The sequence below is a fragment of the Galeopterus variegatus genome, unplaced genomic scaffold, assembly GCF_000696425.1.
Source record: "Galeopterus variegatus unplaced genomic scaffold, G_variegatus-3.0.2 Scaffold763, whole genome shotgun sequence".
NCBI classification, from domain to species: Eukaryota; Metazoa; Chordata; class Mammalia; order Dermoptera; family Cynocephalidae; genus Galeopterus; species Galeopterus variegatus.
Window position 1 is genome coordinate 615116 of NW_007726874.1, and position 24728 is coordinate 639843.

The following is a 24728-nucleotide window of genomic DNA, read 5'->3' on the forward strand; positions in this document are numbered from 1 at the left end:
ATGCTAAATTCTATCTTCACCACCTTGCTGCCACTTTCTATTCACTTATTTGGTGAATTATGCCTTTTTGAAAAAATTATGAAAACTTGTTTTTTCTGATTTGAATGATCGTATAATTTCTTTGATTATGTGTAATTGATTTTAATATTTAGTATTGTTATGTAGAAGCAATTAGCTGGTATGGAAATTATCTATATGGATTTTCTATGGAAAAAGCAGCTTGGGCTTTTAGCTAGGAGGGGACTTTCAGAAGGAAATGATTGTTAATTTGTTTGCTGTTCTTTAATTTACTCATTCATGAAGTAACACAGGAATATCCTGTGTGCAAGCCCATGGGCCCGAGTCTGGAGAGTTTGTCTCCTGCAGGCTCTACATCTTTTGGAAATACTTTCCATACTGTGTCTGTCATTTTTTCTTAAGTGCTATTTTAATATTTGCTTATATTATGTTTTTATATATTCTGTTTAACTGTATAATTATTGATACATTTATATAGTGCCCTTTATAATGACTCAGAATCCCAAAACATGTTTTACCTTAATATCTGCCTGAAACTTTTCTTCCTTAGTTAAAATATTTGATTTTTCTCAAATTGTCCTCTAAGCCTTATATTAAAAATATTTGTATTATCTGTGAAATAGTTGGTGCATCTACACCCAGTATTATCTTTTAAAGGATTGATGTCATCCACCTATGATATAAATGTAATTTTTCTATACTGATATTAATTCAGCAAATAATTATTGGGTACTTTACATGCTAGGTACCATGGTAGGCCCAGAACATAGAACTCCTGTAAGAACTACTGCTTCCATTTTAATCTAACATGTTAAATCCTTTGCAGGTCATGGGAAACTGGGGCATCATAGTTAGATGGGATGGAACTTGGGGGAAAGGATGCTGGCAATGCAGGAGTGGGCGGCAGTGACCGAAGAGGAACCAGAGTTGCTTTGCTGGTGATGGGTGTGATCAGATCCATGGGGTGAGGTCTCCATGCCTCTTGCAAGCCCATTGGCATCCTGATAGACATTCGAGGGGGCTAGATGTATAGGGATCCGTACCACTTCAGCACATGCCTGTATCTTTTTCCTTTTCCTGTCCCTGTATTTTGGCCACCCTGGTGAGCCATGTGTTTGGCCTCTTGGCTCACCTCATCTTGTCAGTGATTCCCCATTTCCAATTTGAGTCTCAAGCTTCAATTGCCAGCCATCCTTAGGAGAGCCTATAAGGATTGCTTGCTCAGTAAAGCTCATCTTGGGTCCATCTTATCATTTTGCTCCTTAGCATTTTCTGCACATCTTTTGCTAGAGTTAAATTGGGACAACAGGAAATTTCTCATGCTATGGTAGTGAAACAATAAAGAGAGGGCACATATAATATCTTGTTGGTTTTATAAGTAGTCTGATTAAATGCACTTAAAATACCATTCTTAAATATTCCTGAATGCTACTTTTATGCTATGAATTTATATTGAGTTTATTTTCTTACTATTATTCATAAGGTAGCTATGACCTATGAATAGGCAACAAAAATTATCTTTACTTCTGTAATAATTGGTAGTTTCTACTACCTGATGACTGAAGACATGCTTGTGATATTATTTGCTTATATATTAAACAGTATGTAAGTTGTTGGGTAATATAATTCCTATAATTATCACTCTTCCAACTGCAGGTATTCCAGAAAGAAGAGATTGAACCCTTACAAGTTAAACAGCAAGATGTGAACTGGTTAGGTCAAGGCCTTATTCAGAGTGCTGCTAAAAGCACCAGCACTCAGGGTTTGGAACATGACCTAGATGATGTCAATGCACGGTGGAAGACTCTCAATAAGAAGGTAATTTTCTCATCCCCTTCATTGTCATTTTTTTTTTATTATTATTCATGAGCTTTATCGTGATCATTAATCCTATTTATAGTAGCCATACTTCCCTAAACATGTGTACTTTTGTATATTGCTGTAAACTGGATGGCCCAAATTCAGATGCCCACAAGAACTAGGTAGGGCTTATAAAAGAAAAAAAGCAAGCTGAGTGAAACAGAGCCTGTCCCTGCCATTATCTTGACTTTAACAGAGACATGGCCACAGATATAGCAGTGCAGGCATGATGGCAGGTGGCCATCACACAAGGTCCTGTGTTGAGAGAGCATATGCACCCTGTAAAAGTACAGTAGCTCCTTAGCTCCACTAAATCATTGACATGTAGGGATATAGGTTCACTGTTGCCAAATATCCTACTTACTTTCAAAAGAACTTGAAAAATCTCACTTCTGTGCGAAACCTTCCAATTTGCAAATGTCAGAGACTAATTTCATACTGTATAATAGGTCAACACTGTGCAAGAGAAAGAAGCTATGTGTCTCTGTCAGCCCTGGATTAAGGGTTTTGCCCCTTACTGTGGACCATCAACTCCAAATATTATTTTTCTTCTAAGATGTAGATCCCACCTTTTTCTAAATTTCCATGAGGGAAAATACTGGAAATAATGCTCTGGTATTTTAGGGAGATAGTGCTGACACACAATGGCAGGCAGCAGTTCATGTGACATAAATTATCAGAAAATCTTTATGGGATGCCATGCTTATCTGGTGGTAGATGGGTTGTTGTTGTTGTTGTTGGTGGTGGTGGTGGTGGTTGCTGTTTTCCCTGCATTGAATTCTTAAGCAGTTGCCAAGTCATAAACTTAACATCAGTCATTCCTTAAAGGCTGAGTCATATTGTAGTACTTCTTGAACATAATTGGAATGCAATATCAGGTATAAGTATATTCTATAGTGATTAAAATATCTTGCCAACTACTTTTTTATTACAAAAGGAAAAGATCTGTAAGAAGGGCAATAGGATAGCTCTTTGTAGGACACAGAGATTCCATTTACTAGAAGACAAAGGTTCTGGTTTGGGGGAAAAGGACTCCAGAGCTTGGAGCTGGCAGAATTTAGTTTGATACTGTGTAGCTATTTTGCCTAGCAAAACATAATTCTGATTCTCTCTGCTATAATTGTTTCTTTTAATCTTAGTCTTTTTAAATCATTATTCCTGATATTCATCAGTGGGAAATAAAAAGTGAATTCCAGGGATAATCATAAAAATGACTGATGCATTGTTTCTTTCAGTAACCTTAAAATATTTGAATCCTTCATTGACTGTTCGGAATGGTAACCTTATCTTCATGGCTTACTAGCTAAAGTTTGGCTTGTTTCCACTCGTATTCTGCCCACTATCAATGCTTTGGGTAAATTTTAAGTGGGAAACAAAAGAGAATTTGTGACCAAATGGGAAAATAAGCATGAAAAGCAGTGGCTGGTGGGCAGGCTTCATTTTTTACAAGACAAGTAAGTTGAAACAACTGGACCTTTGCAGGTTGCTCAGCGAGCAGCCCAGCTGCAGGAGGCCCTGCTGCACTGTGGGAGGTTCCAGGATGCCCTGGAATCCCTGCTTAGCTGGATGGGAGACACTGAGGAGCTCGTGGCTAATCAGAAGCCCCCATCGGCTGAGTTCAAAGTGGTGAAGGCCCAGATACAAGAGCAAAAGGTAAGTTAGTGATACTTTTGTACTATGTATCATATTCAATCTTAATAATGCAAGTAAAAATTTACCTTGTGACTCTCTTTATTTGCATTACTAGGATGTCCTAGTTAACTGGTTATCACTGTTCTAGACATTATTTTGTTAGTCATTCAACAAATATTTATTGAATGTCTACTGTGGGCCAAGCATTGTTCCAGTTGCTCGTGATACATCTCTGAATAACAAAGAGAAAAGTTCCTTACTGAGTTTAAAGTCCAGTGGGAAGGGAGGGACAGAGAGAGAAAGACAATAAACAAAGTAAATAAGTGCATTGTGATAAGTTAACTAGTGATAAATAAAGCAGGGATGGGGGATAGGAATCAGGAAGTGAAAGAGCAAGGATGGGGACACGAAGTGCTAGAGTGGAGGGTGTGTGCAATTTTAAATAGGGTAGTCAAGGAGGGCTTCACTGACACGGTGACATTTGGACAGAAATATCATTGTTCCCTTATATATTAGGTTGATCCAGATGAAATTACCATTTTTGTGGGTTAAATCTTGCAGGCAGTTTCTTATGGTTCAGCCTATTACCAAAGAGGCAACTATTTGATTCATATATGCTGCGGAATGTGGCATTGTGTCTTCTTACATTAAGACAGGACCAAGTTAGGAAAACACGATCTTTAGAGGGGTGGTACTTATTTGGCACCACACGTACAGTTTTTGTGCTCCTGATGATGGTGGTCAGTTATGAAGAATTTAATGACTTTTTTAATAGTAGTCATGTCAGTCATGACTTGAGATGACATGTGCTAGTACACAGCATATTGGTAAAGTTTCTCCTGTGTGGAACTTTAAAAAGAAGGGAGTGGATTACTTTAATTACTTAAATTAATTAAATATTAAATTAAAAAATTTTATTAAAAGTTTTAATGTGAAAAATGTTAATTTATCTTTCTGTGTTGGGTTTATTTCACGTAGCATAGTTAATAATAATGTATATTTCAAAATTGCTAAAAGTAGATTTTAAAGGTTCTCACTACAAGAAAAGGTAGGTGAGGTGATGGATATGTAATTAGCTTGACTTAATCATTCCACTATATATACATATATCAAAACATCACATTGTACCTCATAAATATATACAATTATTATTTGTGAATTAAAAATTTTAAAAAACCAAAAGAGTTTCCATGTTTGGCCTCAGAAGTTTGCTTTAATTTATAACTTACTGCTTACTTTAATCTCTACATTTAATGCTATCTCCCTAAAAATTCTTTGAAAAATTTAGCATATTGGGAAATAATACCCATTAGAAATAGATTCACAGGTAAGGGTTAAGGAAACATAACTGGAAACACATTGCATTTATGTGATTTTTGAATAATAGTCATATAACTGTTGCCGTTCACAATTTATTCTCCCACAGTTAATTAACAGTGCTTAGCTAACAAAACCTATTTGTTGATTTTGCTTTCTTAATTGCTAGAGGCTTTGCTATTAAAGTTGATCAAAAGTAATTCACATAATTAGTTCTCCTTGCTGCCTAAACTATCTGTTGTAGTTTGATTATATAATGACTCTAAGCTATGTCAAGAGAGTTTGTGTTTCTTCCCCTTATTTAAACACGTTTCTTTTGCCTCCTACCTTGGTGCTCTTGAGGTCAAAATAAGAAGGCTCGTCAAAAAGTTCATGGGAAGATTTGGATTATCTTTTAATTCTGTTTTTCCATGAACTTTTTGAAGTGCCCTCAGCTTCTTCTAGCTTTTTACTTCTTGGTAACTATGGAATCTTTAATCCTTAACTATTGGTCAGGATCATAGTAAGGAAGCAATGAAGTATTTAATGTTTTATGCATTGGTGCCTTCCTCATTGCTGTTAACACAGTGCCTGTTCATAGCAGTTGCTCATGAACAATTTGTTTTGATTAAATTTGAGCAAGGTAATCCTGAGTTCTGGCTCCTATATCAAACATTCCATTCCAGGCATCTTGAAATGTTTTATTAGAATTAAATTGAATTTTGTTTCTGCTGCTAAATCCTGAAATATTAGTCTTATTTAGCTGGCTCTGGAGATTTCTGACATATTCTACCCTGTCTTCCATTTGGGAATGATATTTAATGGCTCTTTTTTAGTTTTCATCCTCATGAAGGATTTTTAGGGGCTATTTCCACCTTGCAAAGGGAGCAAGAGCCTCTAGTTTTAGCTTTGCTAACTTGCAAACTTGGTCCGTCTTAACTTCCTTGTCTATAATGGATTGTTTCACATGGGAAAGGGTTTTGAAAACAGTAATATGTATAGTAATCTTTTTTATCTCAGCAGATAGTTATTGAATGTTTAGGGCATTCCCATCTCATTATAATGGATATTTTGCACTTTTCCCATGATTTAGTGGGGTTACCCTAAGTAGCTCCTTCTACCCTATTACTTTATATTAAAAAAATAATGATGAAGAGTTTAGTGGCCTTATAAATATTAGTTTTGTCTACTCTGAAAAACCCCTACTACAGTATCTGACACAATAATAATGAATCATTAAGCAAAATGAATTTCTTTTTAAAATTCCACTTCTCAGATCCTTGTGTATGTGCATCCATACAAAATACATATTTTTGTCACACATCAAATGCGTTTAGAATACATTTTACTTTATGTTTATACAAGTATTCCCTTGCCTCTTTTTGACATTTAATGTTTTGTCTCAAGCTTCTCCAAAGATTGTTAGATGACCGCAAATCTACGGTTGAGGTAATCAAACGAGAAGGAGAAAAAATAGCTGCAACAGCAGAACCTGCAGATAAAGTGAAGATTTTGAAACAGCTGAGTCTCTTGGATAGCAGATGGGAGGCATTGCTTAATAAAGCTGAAACAAGGTAACTTAAATATTTCCAAATTTGCGGGGGGGAAGAGTAGCAATTGCCTTTATGCTGATATTCTGTGTTTTGGTAATACCTTTCTTCAAATCATTATTTTCCTATGTTTATCATGTCTGTGAGCATAGGTAGCTGGGACTGTGAAGCCTTTTCTCCTCATTCCTCTAATGGTTATGTCTTGTAGTCACCAGCTATGTTCCAACTCTTTCAAGAAAAGCATTTTCCTTGAGGGTGATTCCTTCTTTTGTTTATTTTGTAACTATTGCCTGCTTATCATTCAGGAGGCACAGAGCTGGGCCTTGGTTTACATGGGTGAGCTGGAGAGACCACCTCTGCCCTCAGACAGGGTACAATCTAGTAGGTTTTATAGTCATCGAAAAGTGATGACAAATGTGATGTTTCAAAGCAAAAATACAGGGTGTTGTGGGAGCGTATAATAGAAAAAACCCAGTCTTGGGGCAGGGAAGTGACAGCTAGGCTACATTTTAAGGGGGAGTTGGAATTAGCTAGGAAACAAAGCATGTGGAATCATGCTCTAACTTCATGAAATCCAGGAAGCCCAGCACGTGGCTCTACTGGGCCTTTGCTTTCAACATTTTTCTTATACCAAATCCCAACCAATATTTCTTCACTCTCTGCATAGACATCACATTGACCAGTGTTAAATAGTAGCTTCATCGAAGAGCAGCCACTTAGGTTAGTTGGATTGAAAATAGATGAGTGTGTTCCATAAATTCCTACCTTCTTTGGAGCTAGAGGTGAAGGGAGGTGAAGGGAGGATTTGTCTAATCTTGAATTATGGAGTAGAATTAATTATGGTTTTAGGACTATAGAATGCAGTGTTCCTAAGGAGGCTAAAAGTCTCATGGTGTCCTTTGCTAGGGGACAACAGATTAACCTTTCTGTGTAATGTCCCAGGACGTTGTGCCCTGGCTGCCATGAGAGATACTGTCAGTAATTTATAAAAAATAAGTGAATGAATGTCTAGATCTCTGCTTTACTACCATAACTTGTCTTCTTTTCCAAAAACATTCCTCACAATGGCATTAAATGTAGGGATATTGGTAATAATTTTGATTCACACCCAGATTTATTGCTCACAGTTTAAATCATAGCAAATTAAACCCAATCACAAAATCGCCATTTGCACTGATTCTAGATGATTGGATATTTGAATTTAGAAAAAAAGAGTCATAAATAGTGATACTCCAAAAGTTAAAAAAAAAAATAGTAATTTTATTTATTTTTTAGGATCAAAAGTATTTCAACTGAAAATATTTAAAAATATATGTGTATATAGTTTGTGCTATATATGTTCTTCAAAATTTGAATCCAGTTTTGACCATATGAAGCAATGGTTTTAAAAGCAATCTCAGTAACTAGTGCTCCAACTGAAATTAATATATAAAGCACTTAAAATAGGGTCTGGCTTAGAGTGTGTTCAATAAAATATCACCTATTATTGTCATCATTATTGCTGCTGTTGTCCTTATAACAGTACTCTTATTATTATACGTATAATTATTGGAAGTCTTATTGCCTAAGATTACTTAAGACTTTCATGAGATCAGGCATTTGAAGTTGGTTTGTTGTTCAATTTTAATTTTATTTAATAGAAGAACTGTTTTAACACGTCCTTTAAATGATAGAGACTTAAAATTTAACTTTAGATGATTTCTACCAAAAAAAATGTTTAGAATAGAATGCAGGAGCATGACTAAAGATTTTTGTTGAATATTTCAAACATTCTTCATCCCTAAATGACCTTTATCTTGGCACATTTATAGGAATCGTCAGTTGGAAGGTATCTCGGTGGTAGCACAGCAATTTCATGAAACCTTAGAACCACTGAATGAATGGCTTACCACCATAGAAAAGAGGCTCGCGAATTGTGAACCCATAGGAACCCAAGCATCTAAACTTGAGGAACAAATTTCACAGCACAAAGTAAGATACAAATCACACATTAGTAAGGCTCAGATTTTATTTTGTGGTTTTGTAACGTAAGTTTGAGTTATGTACTGTTGTCACGTGATACATAATTGCAAACTAAATCCATTTCAGATGTCATCTTTTAGTTCTGTTTATGTTTTCATTTTTATTTGTCCATCCTTTTTGTTTGTCTTCTTTCTTTTTTTAAACTTTATTTAGGCCTTAGAAGATGACATCATCAATCACAATAAACATTTACATCAGGCTGTTAGCATTGGCCAATCCTTAAAGGTTTTGAGCTCCAGGGAGGATAAAGATATGGTGCAGAGTAAATTAGACTTCTCTCAAGTGTGGTACCTTGAGATTCAAGAGAAAAGTCACAGCAGGTCTGAGCTCCTCCAGCAGGCCTTATGTAATGCTAAGATTTTTGGGGAAGATGAAGTTGAGCTGATGAACTGGCTGAATGAAGTGCATGACAAACTGAGCAAGCTGTCAGTCCAGGATTACAGCACGGAGGGGCTGTGGAAGCAGCAGTCTGAACTTCGGGTATTTTGATTTATTTTATTTTTTTCATTTCATTTGTCATTATTTTCTCAGTCTTCTTTATTTCTGCATTACTTTGTGTTCATTATGATTTAGGTGAATTGCTATACTCAAAAAAGACTTTGCCTATGTATATAGATTACTCTTAACAAAGTCACTTTTAAGTAGAGATGGAATTGATCCAATTTGCTTGATTTTTCACTTTTCATTTTATTTTATTGTTGTGTACAAAGACCCATAATTGATCAGTACACCAATACCTCCACATGGCCCTTTCTCCTAGGGTCCTAAGTATTTCCTGAAAAAGATAGTACTGTGAATTATAGTAGATGAATGTGGGAGATGGGGCACAGTGGTGAAAAGAAAAGGCATAAACATGGGAATAATGATGTATATTTGAAAATGTGCGGTGTTTACTCAAATGTATCTCTATGATACCAAATTAAAGTTCTAATGCTAATACTGATTTTAAATTGTTTTCCCCCATGTAAAAATGGTACCTGCGTTTTTAGGTTCTGCAAGAGGACATCCTACTCAGGAAACAAAATGTAGATCAGGCATTACTAAATGGTTTAGAACTTCTTAAACAAACCACAGGTGAGATATCTTTCAAATCAGATAATCATGCAGTCTGCATATTGCATTGTTTTCAACATATTTGGGAGATGGGGGAAAAAACAATACACTATAATTTTTGGGCCATTCCAAGACTTTGTTCTGGAGAATACTTTGAAGACTAACAAAGGGGGCTTTTAGAATATGATCTCACTTTTTTTCTCATGATCTCACTTGAGTTCTTGATAGAAGTTGTGTGTATTACTCATAACATAAAGCACTTTGGCACAGGAGCTAGTCAGGGAAGCCCACGACAGAGTTACATTTGATTTCCACTTGTGGAAGGCAAACAAACACATAGGTTGTAGACAGTTTTTTTTTTTTTTAAAGATAGATTGCATTGTAGTGACACACATTGTGGCTACACAGAGGCTTTGTTTCTCCATACTTGAATCACTAAGAAAACAGATACTTGGTTTAATATCTATGTGAGGAGATTTTAGGACAACTCAGAGAAACTAATTTGCTTCAGTGATTCCTTTGGCTGCAGGAAAATTTCACTGTACATATATCCAGTTCAGCAATATGTGTGTGGTGGTGGCAATTACTTTTCATTATGAGTTGGAGAAATTCAATATACTATCTAGAACCTTGAACTAGAAGTCCGAAGCTCAGGACACAATTTCTCTGTATGCCTGAAAAATGAGGTAGAGGCAAGTAAGGATCCCCTGGAATAGTGCAGATGTGTAATGATGAGTAACTAAGAGCACAGAGAGGTTAAATATCTTGCCCAAGGTAACCCAGCTTTTTAACCATGAAATCAGTATGTGAACCCAAGCAGTTTTTAACCTCTGTGCTTTGAAAACTGAAAGCTCCATACAGATGGATGCAATGGTGCTGCTTTCCAGTTGACTGAAGGCACTTGTAGCCCTCTCCAGTTTTTACATTTGTGTTTTCACAAATGTTTAGATTTTCCAGAAATCCGCGCAAAGGTTGAAACCTAGAAAAGGGCTTCTCTTAGGTAAGATCATGTTTAGAAAAATGTCTCCTTTTTTCCCAGAAAACTTAATCAGTGAAACATAATATCTGAACCCCCCCCCCCACTATTTTCCTTTCATAAGAAATAACATGCCTTTGAAATTCTAGGTGATGAAGTTTTAATAATTCAAGATAAATTGGAAGCCATTAAAGCAAGGTACAAAGACATTACTAAATTGAGCACTGATGTAGCCAAGACTCTGGAACAGGCACTGCAGCTTGCAAGGCAGCTGCATTCCACCCACGAAGAGCTGTGTACCTGGCTGGACAAAGTGGAGGTGGAATTGCTCTCATATGAAACTCAGGTTCTGAAAGGAGAAGCAGCAAGCCAAGCACAAGTGAGACAAAAAGTATGCTCTGATTTATACATTTGGATCAGTTTGTTATCTTTTAGGGAGTCTTATTCACGCAGGAATGAAATTATATTTGTCTTGTGTCATTACTAATATGCTAAAGGATGCCTTGGTGGGTGGGGACCCAACAGAAATTGGCAGCAGATCAACTGTTTAAACTTTTAGGAGCCCGGAGATGAAAACAGTCTCTGATAATTTGTTTCAAGAGTCTTATGTTTGGGAGTATAGTTTATTATACAAGAGACAGAATGATGAAAACAAGAAAAAAAGGAAAATGTTCAGTTTCAAAGACACATGTAATTTGGCTGGAATAACAATATTTCTATAACATAGATGTGTAGCAGGGGATGGGTTTTCTAATTATATCACAACAGTAGTATACTTTCATGCTAATCATTCTTTCCAGAGATAGCAGACTCTGCTTTTATCATCCCTGAGGTATGATCACATGTGGGTGAAAGGGAGTCAGTGAGGTCAGGCTCACTGAACCTGTAATGGTTCAACTGAAATGACTTAACACCAGTGTGTCCTTGTTTTGAAGGTCACTTAATTCTGGCTTGGAATATCCTCTTTATTTTACTTTTCTTCTACCTGATTACTTAGGGGGTCCCCAAAAAGCAAAGAATAATACATGTTAACTTGCTTGGTTTTGTTTCCGAAATATTAAGTATTTATATTAAATTTTGATCATAAAATCGCCATGTTGACAAATGAATTGTTCTTTGAACTTCTCAAGAAACACTTTACTTTTTGCAAAATAGCTCTAAATAACAAAAGTTTCTTAACTCAACTGAAACTGGCAGGGAGTGGGCAAAGCATTGCGTTATTAGCCTGCAAAGGACTTTAGCCCCAAGAACATTAAAAGAAAAGCCTGATCAAACTCTTAGGTGTAACCCACATATTTGTGTGTTTTCAGGATCTGAAAAAGGAAGCAAAGAACAACAAAGCCTTATTGGACTCTCTTAATGAAGTGAGCAGTGCTTTGCTGGAACTGGTACCGTGGAGGGCAAGAGAAGGACTTGAGAAAATGGTAGCCGAGGACAATGAGCGCTACCGATTAGTGAGCGACACCATCACTCAGAAGGTGGAGGAGATCGATGCAGCCATTCTGAGATCACAGCAGGTAAGGACAAGTGGTTTGTTGTTTAAGCAATAAATTTTCTCCATCTGTTCCCAGAGGCTTTACCTGAATAGAATAGAGTTTCTATTCATTTGTTGTGCTTCAAAAATGAAAGGGTAGATTTGAAAGGAATTTGACTAGGGTACTCCGACATCTGAGTGCCACAGCAAAGCTAATCTTTATATTAGGAGCCATCTGCTGCACTGTTTCACACATTTATCCTTACTGAATGAGACACTGACAAGATCAACCCTGCTTTCCAAGCAAAACGCTTTTGTCTACATATATGCATATTGCTAACATTAATTTTATGCCTTGACTAAGTATAATCTGTATGTGATTAAACATTTAGAGTTATCATGTAAGTCAGTATGAACTGTTCATTTACATTCAGCTATGGCAAAAAGAAAGTATTGTTTTTAAAAAGGAAACCATTTTGTTGATAATGTGGAGTTTTTTTCCAAAGATGACTGAAGGGGAAAAAAATGTTAGTTTCTGACCTGTCTGCAATTGATACAGAGTTTATACCCCAAGATTTTTATAGGCACCCAGCCCTTTGCCACAGTTCCCTCTAAAAACTGTGGGCAATGAATGAAATCCTAGAAGTAGAAGTTTCTTATATGTCTCAATTAACTTTTATTGAAGTCTCTGAATATTTACATTAAGTCATCAGATTCTTATTACAGGCTTTCTGTGTGGGGGTTAGTAAGATATCGCAGTGTGCTTTAAGTGTGGAGCTTGGGAAGGTACATGACTAAGCTTTCACTAATACAAGCCAAGAGCAAGGAACACAAATCAAGCAGATTCTGTGGGAGCATCCAAAATTAATTTTCTAATGTTGCTGTAAAAGTGTAATTTATAAAGCATAATGCTCCACTCCTCATTTTAGTGCTGTGCTCTGGAATCATGAAAGCTGATGAAATACAATGATAACAAAAGCCCTCCCTACGAAATTTTTGTGAGGGAGGGCATTCATTCCTGAGGAATGTATTTTCATGACTCTGTTTTTAAAGTTTGGAGGAATTTGTATTATAGAAAAATAAGTGTGTTTATTTGTGAAGGTTGTTCAGCTATTTAAAAATCCTGAATTTTTTTCTTGCTGCAATTTATTTGAACATTTTAGAACTGGCAGTAAAGACTTCTCTGAATAGCAAGAGAAATATTCTGTACTCTTGGGACTAAGATTTTCTTGAGAAGTTGACTATGGTTGGTTAGCTCAGCAAAGTGAGACAATAATAAGGGCAAGGTCACAGGTTGAGGTCGTATTGATTTGTAAGCTCTGATATGTGCCAGTGTCATTAACTGTAGCCCAGTTCTACTCAAGGTCTTGCAGATGTTTTCCAAAGTAAAAAGAAAAAAAAAGTTACCAGGTCAGTGTAAGTCTTCTAGAATCCCAAACATATATCCTTTAGGAAAATTAACAATTAATGGTTTTTTCCTGATAAAATAATTTCTTACAGAAAACTTTGAGATTTTCTGAAAGAATACAGAAAAATTCATAAAGAATGTGTAAACAATTTGGCCTATATCCTTCCAGCCTTCCTTTTGAGACAGAAAGAGAATGTATATAGTAAGAGTCTTACTACAAGCAGATCATATAGCTAACATTAATACCATTAATATCTTCTGGCTGTTCATGTTTATATTTTTATCTGCATCCCTTTGAAATACTTGCAGGTCTGTCCAATGAAATACCTCCGGTAAGGCTAAACAGACACACAAGTATTTAGAATTGGGAGGAATGCACGCAGTGTGCAACCTGGGGAAAAGCAACTTGCCTGTGGTCCCACAGCTAGGAAGTGGCAGAGTTGCAACTAGAATTTAATCCAGATCTCACTCTACCTCAGTGCAGTGCCTCCTTATAAATTGCATAGAGAGGAAAAATCCTGAGGGATGATCCCATTTTTTTCTAAACTTCTTCAGTAATCAGAAGGAAGGTGCCATTGTTGCAACAAAATAGAAGTGTGTGATGAAAATATTTCAACTTATACAGACTATGGAACATGAGAATGCAGTACTAACAGGATCATGAAACATCTCTATCTAGGCAAGTTTAAGAACAGAGTGGGTGGGTACCTGTCTTTCTGGTGTGGCATAGATTTTACACTTAAAAGATAAGTTTCTAAACTTATAATTTTCACACTTATAAAGGAGCTGATATATCACTGAAACTATTTTATAAGCTTGCCCACTGGTAGATGTTTGGAATTGGGACCAGAGTACAGTTTGATACTAAAATGACTGTTTTCTGTTTTACCCAATGATAATGTATCCATGAAATATAAAAAGGCAGTGATGCAAAAAATCTCTCTCTCTCTCTCTCTCTCTCTCTCTTTAAACCTGGATGTTAGCCACATATTTTGTATCGTTTTATGTTGTATAAAGAAATTATCTCTACCTTTTGGGGTCTCCTCTTCATGTGAAATACGGACATGATTTGACCTCAGTTCTTCTCTTCAGATACACCTTTAGTCATACTCAGTTTGTTTAACAGCAACTCTTCCTCAGACCTCTGCCCACAACGTGCCCACAACATACAATCAACGTAACCACACCCACATGTGACCGGGTGAGGATGTGTGCTTTGAACACTACTTGGTAATTTAAAAAACTATAGATTTAATACTTTGTCACTGAATGACCTAAGTTAAACTAGATTTTAAATGACTAGTTGTGCTGTTTTCTAAGCAAATTTCCCTTAAGATATTTCATATTTTACCAGGTAGTAAGATTGTTTATAAATAGATCTACCTTTTTTATGGTGTTATAACCTGCTTTTTGATTTAACAATACTATAAGGGCTTTGTAAGGTGTCAGGTCACTATCACGTAATATTATTGACTTCCAAACAACAACACGAATGATGTCCAGAAAAACATGGAAAAGAATTAAAGTTTGGAGGGAACATACAGATATCTTCTAAGTAAAATGTACTTGGTAACCACCCTGTATAAATTTAGTTTTTTAAAAAGTTCTGATTTGACATGGTTAGATTTTCATGTGAATCCTATATGACAATAACAGTTTTGAAAAGATGTGCCATTGAATTTTGATGTCATAGGGGTGAGGGCCCTATTTGTTATTATTTGGGAAATAATTGAGGAGCCTCAATTATGGGCAAGTGAGTGAGTACTATATACACTCAGGGATACCAGTCAGCAAACCCCCAAATCTGATTCTAGGGATTTGCAGGCATTGATATTATGAAGAGGATATTCTTTCTTAAAAGAATTGGGCCCATTCATTACTTTTAGGGAAAATCTGAGTGGAGCAAGGCAGCTTACTAAATAGTGATGTTGACTAAACAGCCTCCCTCTCACAATACATGCCATTTTCTGAGTTAGAAACTGTACATATTTTTGCATTTTCAACTGACACAAAGTGGCATATCTTTGTTGCTTTCTTTCTATGAGCACTGTGGAAATGGGGAAAGGCACTTTTGCTTAAAAGATGTACAGACTTGTATCCTTATTTCAGACTACTGCAATTGTTTATTTAAACCTCAGAGCAGTTCATTGTCCTTTGCCTCTTATAAATGTGCAATTGTCAGACGTTGCTAAAATATGTATATCTCAATGGGTTTGGGAATCCCAAGCACTCTTTGGCAGTTCTAATTGCTTGGCTTATGTAAGTGGGCCCCATAATAATCCTGATATAAAGGCCCATGGGCTGGTGGTTTGGGTGCAATTAAAACAAACAGCTCCTTGGGTCATTAAGAATCTGCTTTGGAGAAAACTACCACCTGTTTATTTCTTCTAAGGAACCAGAAGGAAACATCCCCTGCGGAAATGAAATTTGTTTAGACCCTGCAGGTGTTGGGGGTGGGAAAATATGGGCTGTGTTATAAATAATGAGAAGCAAAGTGGAAGGAAATGCTAATCAAAAGAAAGTGATAAGATCCGCAACAAGGGGAAGGAAGTAAAAAGGATATCCTTGAAGTTAAGGTTTGCTTATCACTCTGTCTTTCCACTCAAGGGAAACTTCTGGATAAAGTACAAAAGCAATTTGTCAGAGATTGGAGAAATGTTTGAATATTAAGTTAAAACCGATTTCTTATTGACTGTTGTGGTATTTGAGCCATGTCTGATGAAATCACATGAATATTTTGAATTCATGAAGCCCAAACCATATACAAACACAAACAATCTAACATGGCAAGTGTGAGTGCCGTCTCTGACATCACACCACCTTGGTTAGACTATTAGGTCCAACATTTACTAGCTGGGTAATCTTTGGTAAGTTAGTTAACATCTCTTTGCCTCAGTTTTCTCAACTATAAATGCAGTTAATGATAATACCTACATTATACATTTGTTGTCAGCATTAAAGGAGATATTGAATACTGAGCACTTACAACAATGTGTTCAGTAGAATGCAAGCCAGTATTGTTTTAGAGCATGTTTTACAGTAATATTTAGAGATAGCCACTTAAAATGTCTTGCACTAACGTTTAGGAAATTTCTAAAATGCTAGTTTAACTATAGTAGAAGTTACAGTGGGTAGAGTTAATGGTTAGACTCCACTGGTGATGCTACCTCTTAAATTATTTCCCAGGATGCAGATATGGATGAAAGATTATGAACAATGTATTTGAAGTCAAATTTCCCTACTTGGATAAGCAGTAAACAAAATTATTAAAATTTCGTCCAGTAGCATCGCTCTCCATGTAGCTCACATGTAAAAATGAGCCATTTTTGTTGTCTGTTGGAAATATACACATTAACCATTCGTTTGAATGAGTCATAGGCCTAAAATGCCTTGCTTTATTGTAAATTGCTTAATGTAGACCCTGTGGCTATTTCATTTGTTGCTTAACAATAAATATTTGCTAATTTAATTTTTAAAAATTCTCAGATGGCAGAAGGGAAATTTTTGCTTGAAGTCTTGTTTTCTTTTAGTAGAACAAATATTTAATTTGGTTAAAGAAACAGTGTTTGAGTTTCAGCTTCCCATTTGGCAACTTAGATGGTATCATCATACTGTTTTTTGTTGGATACTTTTTTTTAAAGGGGGGAAGCATAGTATAAAACTAATATTAACACTTAACAGCCTGACTTTCTTTATTAGGACTGGCATGTAAATACAGTCATACTTTTTATAGCCCGAACACAAACAAGAGGGAGGGTGTTTCACTTTATTTTTTCAGGGACCAGGAGTAGAAAGAATTCATGACTGTTACATTTTATTTGGATATCTTGCAGCATTTATACTCAGGTAGAAAGTCCTGGTCTGTTTGCCTTAGTCTTATACTTTTTAAGTGAATCACATGATCAAATTGTACCTGCAGTTTTATTGTATATGTCTTCAAAACTAATAATCCACACATAGAAGACTCTTCTACTCTTTTTCATGTAGATTCTTTTTCCACATTTGAAGCTGCTCAATTAGTCAATGAAATGTTTTTCTTATTTTTTTATATTGATCAATAATTGCTAATGAATAGTTATATTTGAAACTAAATAACATCATAAAAAATTATTACCAGATTAAGATAGACTTTTTCAAGTGGTTTATTGGTTTCCTTATAATTAAAGTTCGCCTATAAGCCTGACAAATAGTAAAAAATAAAGTATTAATAAATAAATAAATAAAGTATACCCCATTCTGCTGAGGGCTATAGCAAAACACTGCTTGTGGGAGTACAACTTAGTACATCATATCTGAAGGGCAATTTGACAGTATGTATGTAAAAGAGAAAATGCAAACAGGTATTTACAGATAAGAGGTTACCAACAGAGTTGTTTTATTTTTTTTAAATTAAACTTGTTTCATGGTAATTGTAGATTCACGTGCAGTTGTAGAAAATTATACAGAGATCCCATTGTACCTTCTTACTCAGTGTCTCCAGCGTTAACATTTTTTTTTTTTTTGTCTTTTGTCTTTTTCCGTGTCCGGCAACGGATCACAACCCTCAGTGTTGCCCCCGCACCGGACCGGGGACCGGCAACGGGATCGCAACCCTCGGCGTTGCTCCCGCGCCCTGCTCAGCCAGTGAGCAGGAACCGGTCTGTATGTGGGATCCGAACCCTCGGGCAGGAGCGCCGCCGCGCTTCCCAAGCGGCGCACTATCCAGTGCGCCACCGGGCCGGCCCACCAGCGTTAACATTTTGCAAAACTATAGTACAGTATTACAAACAGCATATTGACACTGATGCATACAAGACATAGAATATTTCCTTCACTGGAGGAATCCCTCATGTTGCCTTTTTACAGCCACACCCATTTCCTCCCATTTCTATTCCATCTTTAACTCCTGGCAATCATAAATCTGTTTTCCATTCCTATAGTTTCTATGATTTTAAGAATGTTCAAGTAGTTTTTCAGCCACAACCTCTTTTTCCTGTCCTTCTTAGACTCTGATGACATGAATATTAGATCTTTTATCATAGTTCCACAGGTCCCTGAGGCTCTGTTGATTTTTTTTTTTTTTCCAATCTATTTTCTGTTATTCAGACTGGGTAATTTCTATTATTCTTTTATTTCACCTGTTCTTTCCTCTGTCCCCTTACTGAGCTCATCCACTGAGAATTTTAGTTCAGTAATATTTTTGAGTTCTAAAATTTTGTTCTTCTTTATGTATTCTATTTCTTTGCTGAGATGTTCCATTTTATTACTGAGGCCTTCTGATTTTTTATTTCAATTGTGTACATTCAAAAATGCTCATTGGAGCATTTTTATCATGGCTGATTTAAAATCTGAGTCAGGTAATTCCAGTATCTAGGCCATCTAGATATTGGCATGTATTTGATTATCTTTTTCTCGTTTTGAGATCTTCTTGGTTCTTATATGATGCTGTGAGTCTTGGACCTTAGACTTTCTGTTTTAGTGGCCTTTCTCAGGTGCTGCTCTGGTGGAAGAAGCTGGGGGTGCTACCAGGTGGAGACCGAAGTCCAGGTTTGCTGCTCAACCTCTGTTGACACCTAAAGGGTGGAGCTCCTCATTTCTGTTGGGTGACAGTGTGAGTTCCAGCTCCCCACATGGTTTCTACTGGTACCACAGTGAGGGTGGATATGATGGTGGCACCGAGTGATGGTGAAAATCCTCTCCAGTAGGTCTTCTCTGACACCACTCCAGAGGCAAGGGAGTTGGGGGGACTCATTACTGCTTGGTGGCGGTGGAAGACCAGGCTCCCTTCATGGTCTCCACTGACACTGTGGGCTTCTCTAACATCACCCTGGCAAGGTTGTTGGGGCCCTTGTCATAGCCTCATGAGGGTGGAAGTCTAGGCTCCCCATTTGGTTTGTCTTGGCATGAGTGTGGGTGGGGCCACAGTATTTTTTTCTGTGGTGTTTAGTTGGAGTAGAGTAGTTATTGTGTAAAGGTTTTCTGTCTTGCTAGGCTGCCCTTTTCCTGGTCTTTTGGCTAGAGAGAGTAGGCTTTACTTGTGACTCTGTCTGTGCCATGCTCAATTGGTGTTTCTAGGTTGCCAGTTTCTCCAGTATCCAGTCTGGGATAGTTGAGGCAAAAAGAAAACTCAGAGAACTCATCACCTGTTGTTTCTCAGGCCCAATGTCCCTAGCGGTTCTGCCCTCTTCTGTCCACTTTGCAGAGTTGTCTTATGTATGTTTTATACATAATGCCCAGGATTTTTAGATGTACTTATCATGAGGAACAGGTTAAAAAAAAAGTTCATCTACTCTATCTTCCCATGTGTCCACATAGTGTTCCATAGAATTTTTAAAGTAGGAATTATTTTATAATCTAGTTTCTTATTCCCACCCTTCTGTGCCCTCACCTAGTTATTCCCTCACCCCCATCTGGATTTCCATCTTCTCTTGAAAAATTAGAAGTTCTGGTAGTACTGGACTTGAATACCCACAATGTCCATTTCCCATTAATTCTTCCAACTGAGGCCATTGTTAGTTACCATTTATCATTGGTGGTTGTGGTGTCACTTGCCCACTTTCTTCATTTATGATAACTGCTTGGGCCTGGGAAGCTTTGGGGTTTATGTCATGCAAGGCATTGAAAATGTTCATGATCTTTGACGTGGTAGTCGCTTCTAGGTATCTTAACCAAGGATGCCAATAGAAGTTTATATACAAGGATGTTCATTGCAGGGTTGTTTACATAATAGCAAGAAAAATACAGAGGGCCTAAATGAAAATATCGAGGTATGCTTGAATACAGTGATGCTATTTAAAAATCAATGGTACTATTGAAAAGAATATAATGTGGAAAATGTCCATAATAAATGAGCATTTATTTTAAAAAAATTTTATTTCTACAATTTTATCTTAGACAGTTGCAAATTTTTCTCTCTCAGCTTCTGGAAGAAAATTCACTAGATTTCCAACAGTGTTAACTGCAGTTTTTAATTTTCTTCTGTATATTTTTCTATGCCTTATAAATTTCTACCAGGTTAATGAATTACTATTACATCAGGACAATAAAATATCTTAAAATATTTAAGAATGCTCTTGAAAATGTTTTCTGCTATTATTAAATGAGATGTTTAAAAATTGTACATGAATCATTTGGGGGTATATTCTGTATACATAGTAACATATATTTACACATATGCACATATAGTATAAATAATAAACAAATCGGAATATTTTTTGCTGAAAATCATGTGCTTTGATAGCAGAATGCTATCTGCATATCATATGGGTTAAAGTGATGAATGAAATGAATAAAAGAGGGTTTCTAGCTATTGACTTTTATAGCTGTTACATTTGGATAGTACTCCTAAGGAGCGAATTATTAAAACTACTAGAAAAGAAGACAGCAATGCTAGCTGTCCTAAGATCATTAATGTGGTATTATGGATCCAGTGTGTTTTAAGAGCTTGTGTTTAATTACTCTGTGGAAAGTTCTCCTTTCTTTATAACTCAGTCATTATCATGAATTAGTTCAGGATACCATGAAGAGATAAGCTGAGATTTTCCACTTGTGTAATAAGGATATTTGAAAGAAATGTAGATAGGTATTTTTCTGGCACTAGTTACAGGAACTTGCTGACCTAATTATTTATCTTTTGTTTAGTTTGACCAAGCGGCTGATGCTGAGTTATACTGGATTACTGAAACAGAAAAGAAATTGATGTCTCTGGGTGACATCAGGCTTGAGCAAGATCAGACCTCTGCTCAGCTTCAGGTTCAAAAGGTAAAGAAATACATTTCCAATTACCATCTAAGTTATTTGCTAGAATGCTCCAAGTCTAGAAAATGTGTTTGCATGATTTACTTTTCCAGACCCCTCTAGTGTAACTTGGTATTTTTAACTACTTTGCTTAATTGTTTTCATTTAAGTCACACACTTACTATTTTTTTTATCTTTATTTTGGTAAATCACAGACATTCACCATGGAGATTTTGAGACACAAGGATATTATTGATGAACTTGTTAAATCTGGACATAAAATCATGACCACGTGCAGTGAAGAGGAAAAGCAATCAATGAAGGTATAATCTTGTCTGTGTGACTGGTAGTCAGACTCTTGAATAAACAGCGTGTGTTGAGCTTTCAGTCCTAGAAAGGCACTTTTCCTTGATCCACAGCTGCTATTTAAGCAGCAAAATCATTAGTTTTAAGTAAGGCATTTTCCAAGCTTACAAGGTAACAGTGAAAAGAATATTCCTTATGGGAATCCCCATGAAGACAATCTTTTTTAGTAGGTGTAAAAGCTATTAAGGTTTGAGTCCTTGGTTCACTGGTACACATTAAGCATTCAATTAATGTTATCTGTGTTATTTCCAGTATTAGTCAGTAAAAATTATGATTATTATATATGTCAACTGTTGTTAATATGTTTCAGGAACATTTGGGCCTCTTGAGCTGAAACAAAAACAACATATGTGGTTCCCTCTAATGTTGAAATCCATTCCATATAATGTTACAGTATGCTATATAGGGTAAAAATAAGCTGAGTAATTAAAGATGCATCCAGTTTATGTAGTTTTAATGATCCTTTAAATTGGTGGAAAACCAGCCACAAGTGAAAATATTTAGTTCAATTCATATTCAGACATCTGAGCAGTGTAAAGAAATTAATGTATAGTACTGCTTTTGGTAGCAAAATATTCCATGGTAAAAAAATATGTAAATGTCTGTGCCTAAGATCACATTTTACTGAGTATGCATTGCTTCTCAGGTTATACCATCTTTATATTGCATAGAATGTGCAATATAAAGATACTTTCTCTTTTATTTACACTCTTCAATGGCAGCTTACTTGTTTAATATTGAATCTGTATTATTTTTGCAAAGATTTTGACATGAAAAATATAGGTTGTCATGAAATAATTTTTGTGTTGGTCTGTGGTGCTTTATCTTCTGCTATTGCTATTAGTTTTTGCTGTGAATATATACCATAAGCTAAATCACTGTAACCACCTTATAAAAGCATATAGCACAATGTTCTACTTTCATTCTAATATATATAATTAATTTCTTGACCAACAGTTCTTACCATTTCATTTGCAGAAGATAGTCTTTAGTTTTTTCAGAAAACAGTGTAAATGTATCTAGAATCATGAGAGACTTTTTTTCTAACCTCAAAAGCTTTATAATAATTTTGCTTACTAGAAGAGCTCAGTGTCTTATTCATAAAAACTTGAGACCCTTCTTTAATTTAAAATGAACTTTTATACTTAGAAACAATTAAAATCTGAATAGCTTTTATTTATTAAGTCATTTAACATACATCGGTTGGTTGCCTACAATGTACTAGGCAAACAGTGCTGGACAGTCTTCTGGAGTACATGTACTACTTGGCCAGACCATTAAATACATTTTGTTTTATTTTCTAGAAAAAACTGGACAAGGTACTGAAGGACTATGATGCCATCTGCCAGATAAACTCAGAGAGGTATCTACAGCTAGAACGGGCACAGTCCCTAGTTAACCAGTTCTGGGAAACATATGAAGAACTTTGGCCATGGCTGACAGAAACACAAAGAATCATCTCTCAGCTTCCTGCCCCAGCACTTGAATATGAAACTCTAAGACAACAGCAGGAAGAACATCGGGTAAGCTCGGTGTGAAAGAGAATATTACATTCCCCATTATGTAAGAGAATTGTAATTTTTATGGTGTTTTTTAAAGCTGTTAGGCATCTTACACGATTAGGACATTTTGATAATATTGTCTTCTGGTCTGCACTGTTTGCTTACCTCATCATTTAACTTTCTATCCAGGGTTACTCATGGGGATAGACCATGTTGTATATGTCATCAATTACATCATGAGTTTTATAGGATAGTATGCAATATAAACTCCCATTGTAAAATGTTAGAAAACGAGGGCTGGCCCGTGGCTCACTTGGGAGAGTGTGGTGCTGATAACACCAAGGCCATGGGTTCGGATCCTATATAGGGATGGTCGGTTCGCTCACTCACTGAGTGTAGTGCTGACAACACCAAGCCAAGGGTTAAGATCCCCTTACTGGTCATCTTTTAAAATAAAATAAAATAAAATAAAATAAAATGTTAGAAAACTAAGTTTTTGAACTGCTTTCAATTTACGCACAATGAATTGCTTTCAGTTTATATATGTTGACTAAGTTTTATACTTTATGTGCAGGGTTAGAGCATCTCAACTGTAAATGAAGAGTAGAAATATATGGAAGAGCCATTATACAGATAAGGCCATTGAGCTTAGGGAAAATGAACAATACAATAAATATGTCAAAATAGCAATGTCATGAGAGCTATGAAGAGGAAACATGCTGAAGTGTAAAGACAAATTGTTTCCCTTTATTTTCACCTTATGTACATGGAACTCTTTGACGTTCTTGCTTGTATAAGTGTAGATGAGTAAACCAGGGAGTATATTTACAGCTATAGTTGTATTATATTTTAAACGTATATGAAATGGCATTACAAAGCCCTGATTTCAGCAGTCACTTAATAATTAATGTGGCTTAAAGTTTTGCAAGAATGTGGGTGAGAGAGGGTTCCAGACTGTCAGAGAAAAAGCTGTAGCTCTGGCTATTTATGGATTTGTGAACCTAGTTGCTCTCCTAGGTCTGCATAAGATGTAGCCTGAAACGTGTGTGTGTGTGTGTGTGTGTGTGTGTGTGTGTGTGTGTGTGTGTGTGAGAGAGCGAGAGAGAGAGAGAGAGAGAGAGAGAGAGAGAGAGAGAGAGAGAGAGAGAGAGAGAGAGAGAGAGAGAGAGAGAGAGAGAGAGAGAGAGAGAGAGAGAGAAGTTTAACCCGTTGTATATTATGTTATTGTTTGGAATAAGTGACGTACTTATGAATCTTGTTTGTTTACTTTTTTAATGTATTGGCATTGAAGAATATCTCTAACTCTAAGGTATTTATGTAGAAGAGAGCTTTAGAGAACACTTTATTTAATGCAAAATGGAAATTTTATGGCATTCTATCTAAATCATTCAGCAGAAGAAAGACTTACAAACTACGTAGAATTGACTTTAATTTTAGCATAAAAGTTTATTTATGGCAGAAATCCTGATGCCTACTCACTGAAAGATTTTTAATATAAAATGTTTCATGGATTTCTTCTAATTACTATTAATTACTATTATTACTATTAATTACTCTGAGGTAATTTGAATAGCCGTGTTTCTAGCATAACGTCAAATGGTATGGAAAGGCTCATTATTGAGCTTAAAATTTTAAAATGGGATTAATTTTCCTTTTTTTACATAATCTTTAAACTCTCTAAACAAATTTATGATTGTTTGTACAAAGGGTAGTACAAAACTTTGTAGCCAAGTCTTCATATTGTTCAAATTAAAAGCTTTCCTATTTCAGAACATATGCAACTTTGTAGAGTGGCATTTCTTTTCCAGCTCCACAACATCCCCTCCTTCAATTTTGGGGGAAGATCTAGTTCGTT

At 36.0% G+C, this 24728-nt stretch overlaps 1 protein-coding gene across 1 annotated transcript in view; it reads left to right on the plus strand.

The window, feature by feature from the left end:
- The window catches only part of DST (dystonin), a 447950-nt gene that overhangs the window by 364909 nt on the left and 58313 nt on the right, over positions 1-24728 (plus strand). The window contains 11 exon segments of the mRNA XM_008572189.1: positions 1675-1836; positions 3361-3531; positions 6214-6380; positions 8168-8327; positions 8532-8858; positions 9368-9452; positions 10557-10798; positions 11718-11924; positions 20910-21029; positions 21221-21328; positions 22676-22894. Of these exon segments, the coding sequence (XP_008570411.1) occupies positions 1675-1836; positions 3361-3531; positions 6214-6380; positions 8168-8327; positions 8532-8858; positions 9368-9452; positions 10557-10798; positions 11718-11924; positions 20910-21029; positions 21221-21328; positions 22676-22894 (1968 nt within the window).